Source organism: Varroa jacobsoni, unplaced genomic scaffold (assembly GCF_002532875.2).
Source record: "Varroa jacobsoni isolate VJ856 unplaced genomic scaffold, vjacob_1.0 scaffold_344, whole genome shotgun sequence".
Taxonomy (NCBI): Eukaryota; Metazoa; Arthropoda; class Arachnida; order Mesostigmata; family Varroidae; genus Varroa; species Varroa jacobsoni.
In genome coordinates this window covers 147555-155382 of record NW_019213246.1, presented here as the reverse complement: position 1 = coordinate 155382, position 7828 = coordinate 147555, and the positions used below count along the sequence as shown (strand labels likewise).

The following is a 7828-nucleotide window of genomic DNA, read 5'->3' as shown; positions in this document are numbered from 1 at the left end:
ATATATCTTTTATCATTGAAAACGATCAACGTCTAATTGGACTATACTGTGTAGTACAAACTTCTTCCTATTCAATGCTTGAGCTATTTTTCGAGTTTTGCTAGGGACGTGCATTGCTCGCTACGAGAGCAACTTCAACACCGACGCAATCAATACGGGTAATTGGGACAACTCAACTGACCACGGCATTTTTCAGGTATATAATTTACTATGATAGAAATTTGTCCAGATTATTATATGCACAAAAGATGTACGGCGATCGGTCTCTTGGGTCAGGGTAGGACTTACGGATATAGAGCGGAAGAGGGGAATTTTATTGTAGTTTTTTTTGCAGGCGTTCTTACGTTTTACGTAATACTGTAGCGATAAGAATGACGTTCATCTCGAGAAACTAGACCTTTTCTAATTGGTCGTTTAACTGATACAGACGTTTTAGGTTATCACGGGTAGCAGGTAAAGCATAATGACAGAAACACAATATAAGCCCCCGGCAAGCTTTCAATACAACTACAAACGAACATAGTGCATTCTCTATTATTTTTTTTTCTTCTAACACTAGTGTATCCTTAGATCTATCATATGCCTCCTTAGGATAATATAAGGCTTTACATTGAAATTGATAGTATCGTTCGTTGCGATTGAATGTTTCATACTATCACTATCCAAAGCACAATGTTAATCAAGTAAACAAACAACCCAGAGCGTATCATTCTTATTTTGCTACACAGGCTGTACCCGAGGGATGGAACGGCACGAGACTGACCGAAAAGCTAAAATCGAGTATCTGTTGCTCACATAGGAGCAGTTCGACCACAAATTTGAAAACAGGCAAAATAGAATGAATTTCATTTTCGGGAAGATCCCTCTTAACTCTCTTCGGACAAAGGCTGCTGCGTAAGCAACTATTGTATATTTCGTTGAAAGGGAAAGACACTGGTATTGTTAATAGTTACGTAGTCGCTCTTTTCGAGCTCTACTGTAGATAACCCACTCATATAATTTTACACGAATATTCATAGAAAAAAAAAAAATGATACTTGCCTAATCTAAAAAATAGGTTACCCAAACGCCATTTATTGTCAAAGCGTTAGCGAACTGATGCCAAAGCAACGCTGCGCGTTGAGCAAGAGAAACCAGCAGGAGGTGTACTATTCATGTTTTAACGTAAGCAATTTTCGAGTAATTAACGCTAATCCAATTGCAGATGGGCTGCCTATTCCTTATAGATCAATTGGTTGTTGCTTGACTGCAGTCCTTGTTGTTGAAAGGGATCATCTTGTGCCCTAAATGCTCTATAAGGAATGAGCATTTGAGAACTATCCCAAACAGTTTGCGATAGGCTATCTATCTAGGGTAAACCTGATAAGGCAACACACACGTGCAAAACAAATAAACATACTTGCACTCGATGCCCTTCATTACATGTCCAGATCAATCATGATATTAGTGATTTGGAAATCACTATGTAGGGTGCAATAACTAAAATTCATTCAAGAAAGGTCTACCATCGTTGTTCGTATGCCTTTGACCGTGTGGTTAAGCTGTTGTTAGTACAGGATTTGTTTGTTAGATCCTCACCCTATGTGTAACTGCCGGAAGATTGCTTACGATCTTGTTCATTGAGTCAAGCGTGAACAAATATTGCATGGTGTTGACCAATTTAACTATTAAGTCCCATACCTTTTAGACATAATTATTTTTTCGCACTATCTCTAAGGTAGCAATTCTTTTCTTGTACTTCTTTACTTCTTGTACAATAAGCGCTGGTGCTGTGGTTTGTTAACACGCTGGCTTTCGGGGACTGAAGGGAACTCGGCTTCACTCGTGAGCCACACATAACCTATAGTTTTGTTTGAGTCTTAATGATGATTTACTTTTAGATCAATGATCGATATTGGTGTTCGCCAGGACCAGCCAACATCTGCAACGTCAGCTGTGAAGGTATTTCTCGATATGTAGCATGTCCCGTAGACTGGCCAAAAGACATAAGCACATTTCGTATAGGCTTTCATGAATTAGAATTCCAGCCTACTGCCGTACCAGAGCAGATTACAAAGCTATTTGTCATCTTTGTACCTCGGACCATTTCTACACTGTTGGCCAGCCTTAATATTGTTGTTGGCCTATTTTTTCTATGGCTCTTGACGATTAGGAACGAATGTCTTCTTCAAAAGGTCATCAATACAAGCCAAGCTCTGTAAAGCAATATTCTGATTAAGCGAAAGAAACAATCCATTCTACTGATCCTATAGTTTGGCGTAGCTGCAATAAAGATTGCAAACTTTACTCCATGATTCTGGCCTACGAAAGGCTTTCACGACGACGGTGGCTTCATTCAGCGTCAGCAAATGGTGTTGACGCATGCTAGATCTTCCCTTCTTGCTAATAAATTGCTAGAATTTTGGACCTTATTAAGGTCGAATTCAGCTAGCTATGGTAAAACAATCGATGATGACTAACAACTAATGGGGTACTATTGAAAAGCTTCCCTTTATATTCTCTATCAGTATCGCAGGAGCTTCTCAAGTTAGTTTAATCTGCTTCTTTAAGTTGAGTGTTTGCACATTTGACAGTTTACACTCAACAACGTACCATATATGTTGTACTGGAAGACAAATAGTATTTACCGTGTCTCTTATTACAGCTCTACGGTCGGAGAATTTAACAGAAGCAATTGCGTGCGCCCAACGAATTTTATCGATTCAGGGCTTTAGCGCCTGGTAAGTTACAAAGTAGCCGACAATATATAAAGACGAACGACTGTCTTAGCTCTAGCTTCGGCTATCAGTAACATATGTAGTTACAGAGAATAACCCATATTGGAGAGAAAAAAACTGATCATTTTCCTTCAATAATCAAAACGTGGGATCTTTAGTTAGTTGTTATTACATTTTTCAGAAATAGGTTTTCTTCGAGATTTTCATAACAAATCCAATAAAATACTTAGTCGTGAACATTTATTTTTATTTCTTCTATAAGGGAACATTTTATGAAACAAGTTCCTTACATGCGCTTTGTCCAGAAAAAGGAAACATCATAAAAAAGGTAGCTACATTCGCAATGTTAAATTTAGCCTAATCTCAGCCCTCTCAATGCCCATCCTTCATTATTATCGAAGAAGTAAATCTGTCTTGTTTCATTCTATCGTTTGTGTCCATTAAAGTATCTGAATACCTAACGAAGTAATTACTTCGAAAAACTAAGTAACATGCATAATGTACTAAATTGATTTTTATCATCCGTTTATTCTGGGCATGGTGACCTTAACGAGTTCATGACCTTTTCCATCTGTTTCAGGACCGTGTACCCACTCTATTGCAATAACAGCTTCAACTATAGTCAAGACTGCAGCACTCCGGGTAGCGACTTTAGTTCCAGAAAGTTTAGCTTCTCGTTTGCAGCCCCGCCATCGCTTTTCAATCCACTTGATAGTAGAGTCGCAGCAGACAGAAACGTAATAACTGCAGTGAGCAGAATCACAACTCCGTATGTCAAAAACACAGCTTTGCCTTCACCGACCGGAGGTCCTATAATTAAAGGAACTATCGGGTCGATATCAACGTACTTATCGTATTCTACAACAAAAGCATCACCAGCAGCCCTTCAAAACGACCTAAGCTCGTCAACAACCGATTTGGGTAGATTAAGCATAGGGACTTCCGTTTGTCTGTCTATCGCTTGTCTATAGTATACCTGTATTTATCTAAGCAATCGTTTCTGTCATAGTTCTCAATGACGGCATGCATCTAGTGGTTACCGCAGGAGATACACAGAACTCTGTAGATTAACAGTCATCACATTTCAATATTATACGTCACTATAAATATACAGAACGAGTATCTTTTCTAAGAATACTTAAAATAGAGAACGATAGAAAGAGCAGTAGCTTATTGCTTCAGCCACAATGCGAATCGGCGGAAGAGATGACTGTAGCCATGCTTCTGATCATCGCCCAGACCCGTGGTAAACAACAAAACAGAAGAGAGGGTTTTGCCCTTGTTTTTGTTTAGACGATTATGAGATATATTCAATGAACTGTACGAAATGGCCAAATTCGTTAACTGCAAACCGTATTGCCTAATAACATGCAATCAAGTAATATTTTATTGCAGGGGTTACAGTTTCCAGTTTAGCGTTTTCCACTTCCTCCTCGGGAATTTATCGTGACAGAACCTTTATTGCTACCACAGTACCGTACTCGTCTTCGACGCTCGGACTCGGGCAGAATTTTCGTCCAGGACCTCAGGGAACTACAGCTCCGCCACACCTAAAGAAACACATCCAGAGAAACGATACTTCGCCGTAAAAAATACTGGCTGGTAGTAAGGAAATAGGTGTCCTGTTCCCCTAACGAACAGCGTTCCAGTGCAATAAAGTGATATCTTCTAATAAAGTTGGAATGCTAATGGAATTTATTTATATGTATGAAAAAAATCCAAGTTGAAAAATCTATAGGAACTTGCAATCTAAATTAAGAGGTAATTTATTCGAAAGAGGACTACGCGAAAATATGATGCAGCTAAAAAGCACTACCGAAAGCTTGTAGACGCAGTATCGAATCTCAATTGGTAAAAACCGAGCCTATTATTGTAAGCTAAGCAGCGAACCCGGTGGCTTGACTATTTTTCACCACTAATAAAATTCACTTCAATAAATGTATATAATTTTTGAAATTTATGTAATATTATCATAGACTTGAGTCCGTTAACTAAGGCGCATGACTTCCTGAAAGTCAAAAGGAACCCTTTTCGGCTATGTTAGGATATTTTACCGTAAATATTTTCCCTGGGTACTCGACTTAACTCGGCCTTGTCCTGTTCATACATTGGACGATCAGAGAACTGTTGTGCTTGAGAGAAGCAAAATAATATTGCTAAATCTGGTATTAATATAAGAGATGAGGTGACTTCGTTGCCGAATAGAACTGATATGATTAGAAATGCAACACCGGAACAATATAGAAAAGTGCCAACTACAAATGCATATCTAAAATTATGAGATCTTAGAAAAAAAAAAAAAAAAAAACTGTAGGCCATCTGATAAATTGCCGGTATATCTGCTGCGCTTATGTCAAATTTGTGCTATATAATAACCATTTTTAATCTCGTCACTCATTTTAATTGCCAAAGAAGTCGGAAAAAGCATGTCTTCACATACTGTTTGGTAAAATTACGTACTGGGAAGCAGAATAAAAGCTTAAGACAAAGCAAATTTTCATTTTCCTTTTTTACCTTACATTCAGTTGCCATACAGCTACGGCAACTTGCAAGATCTTGCTTCTACGATAGTAGAATTGTTTTTTGTTGAATCACTCTTATATGAGTGGATGCAACATGTATCATAGGTTATATGTGTAGTTTTATTGATTTATGAGCAGCGAGATTTCCTTTTCTCATATTAACTCAGGTAAGGTGTCCATCGCCGGCAAGTATCGAAACGTAACATCTGTGTGATAGAAACCGCAGTTCATATTTAAATGAGTCATTTCTTCGATTTACGATACGGACATCAGTAACAAAACAGGTCTGTATAAAAATATATCATTTCATTAACCAGTAGTCGCTTATGCAACCTGTTACGCAACCTAACCTAACCTAACTTATGCACAGCATCTACGCGCATATACATGTGCTGCTTTCGCTGTCATGCTTTTTCTTTACTACTTGCAATGTTTAAGTCCTGATACAGTTCATAATATTGGTCATACACTTTGTAAGGTAACTACTAGTTCTTCATGTAATCTTCTCACGAAATACCATCTCGTTAAGGTAAAAATTCAATGTGCCAAGCCTGAACAGACGACTCTTACTTTTACAGCGCCATCACTCTTCTGTTCCGGCTGTCTACGGTCTACGTACACTGCAGTTGTTCACGGAGAGCAGTCTGTATCTTTGAAACACTTGACAACAACAAGACAGCCGAACTAAAGAGGTCTTAAGTCGGTAATGGGCACAACTACATGTCTTACGAGTACTATAGCACTTTTTTTTTAACAAGTACTTTATTTGTGAGCGTTCATACTACTTAAAATTTAGCCTAAATCTTGTACAAATACACTTGAAATGCTATTTTTTCAATTGTATAAATGAGACGCTCCAACTCAAAGTGTCAGTAACGAAGTGGCCGATTTGAGATGATGCCTTTTAAGTGGACACATCATTATTACTAAAATAGAAGTTCTAAATACTCGTGCAATCTTGCAACACCTTTTGCAGTTTTCGCTAAACAAACTTTCTGTCTATCTTTTTCACGAGCCTGTGTCAACATCCAACCAAAAAAATCCCCCGGTTGCTTGCTACGACTGAGGAAACTTGGCCTTTCGAAATATATATATATATGGCTACACTCTTTGCATTTAGGCGGACTATGGGAGTTCTGGCTCTGTCAATGTGATTATAGTTAGAATTTTGGGCTTCGATACCACGAGAAGCCGCTATTATCCACTGTTGCATCGCCAAATTTATCTATTGTCTCCCCAAACGCTTCCAATCTGACATGCGGCAGACCTGCAAATGCACCACAAAGACAATAATTATAATCATCATATGTCTTTTTGCATTATTTACCGATATTTTTAAGCAAATATAGTCACCTACAGGATCTCGAAACTATGTTGCTTAAAATGTGCGAGATGATATAGACACATGGGAAAGGCTTGTTTTCTAGTACGAATTTTCCATTTAAGGTTACATTAACAGCCTATGCATTTCCCGTCAGCCGAATGTTTCCAATGTATACACTTGCAGTAACTTTTTTTCACGAAGCTATTGTGGCGGCTTGTAGCTTCCCTCTGTAATAAACTGGTCAGAATTTGCGAGAACTCTTAGAGCGATCCGGCGTATGTTTCTGATTGTATCAGCCAAATATGAGCTAACTGGAGCACTGCATAGAAGATAGGTAAGCATATTAGGCCCATTTCTTTGCTGGGATGACAGTAGATTATGAAAGATTGGCTCGACTGAAAATACAATTAGGACCGATCAACCCGGGCAACTAATAGGCCAATATATAGCTGTGTAAGTCTAGACGATCTTTTAAGGACATAATGAGAAAAATCCAATTAAATCTTGCGTCCTTTATTTGATAAAGTATTTTTTAATTGTCGGGTAGAGCAGGAATCTTCTGCTTTTATAGGCATATGATTTTGTTGTCATGCAATCTCTCTCAAACAAATTGCGTGAGGTTATTGACATCAGCCTCATAGGTTGTATATTAAATCCTGCCCATAAAACATCCGATTAGTGGATATAATATATGTAATGGTCAAATATTCAATCCGTTAATTGTCGGAAAAGACAGTGAATGTAATAATTCATAGATTAGCGGGTTTTATATGTACACTTTTAGCAGACGCACGAACACGAATCTAGCCCGCTAACCTGGTGCATCTGAATATATAAAATGGTTCATATTTGGCATTTAATGGTTTAGATCATTACTTAACTTTAGCAATTCGTAATCAATTAACAGCTGTTCATTGATTTTTTTCATTTCGTGTTTAAAAACAAATCTCGCATTTCATCATTGTCACTGCTTACCTATACAGCAGATCCATTTATTGAGAAATGGGGTAGCTTATAAGTCGGTATCCCTGATCAGACTGTTACTGAGCAGAAATGACGTTTTTCGAGCTTCACCTTTGCTACTTAAGCCATTATTTCAGGCGGCCGGCTCCGTCGAACACAGAACGAAGCGTGGCGACGCCCGAATTCAACATTAGAACACTTCTTATGTATTCCTAAGTTGAATAGACAAACATATTACCGACTAATCTATCACCGCAACAAATGTATAGTAAGAAAAAAGCGAGAACCTTAGGATAAATAAA

General features: G+C 38.1%; 1 protein-coding gene and 1 long non-coding RNA gene across 6 annotated transcripts in view; one reads left to right on the top strand and one right to left on the bottom strand.

The window, feature by feature from the left end:
* The window catches only part of LOC111259551 (uncharacterized), a 6011-nt gene extending 1611 nt beyond the window's left edge, over positions 1-4400 (top strand). The window contains exons 2-8 of one of the 5 annotated variants that reach the window (XM_086967946.1): positions 105-196; positions 729-894; positions 1058-1164; positions 1881-1941; positions 2645-2720; positions 3298-3638; positions 4113-4400. In XM_086967946.1, the coding sequence (XP_086824072.1) occupies positions 1099-1164; positions 1881-1941; positions 2645-2720; positions 3298-3638; positions 4113-4306 (738 nt within the window). In that variant the 5' untranslated portion in view covers positions 105-196; positions 729-894; positions 1058-1098 and the 3' untranslated portion in view covers positions 4307-4400. Of the gene's footprint in view, positions 1-83; positions 197-728; positions 895-1057; positions 1165-1880; positions 1942-2644; positions 2721-3297; positions 3639-4112 lie in introns of those variants that run through there. The other 4 variants (XM_022831662.2, XM_022831658.2, XM_022831657.2 and 1 more) reach the window with 4 other exon arrangements.
* Positions 3785-7828, bottom strand: LOC111259554 (uncharacterized). Its single transcript, XR_002679698.2, has 3 exons — positions 7539-7828; positions 6422-6506; positions 3785-4267 (listed from the first exon to the last, which is right to left on the bottom strand). It is a non-coding gene; the product is annotated as an uncharacterized LOC111259554 (long non-coding RNA).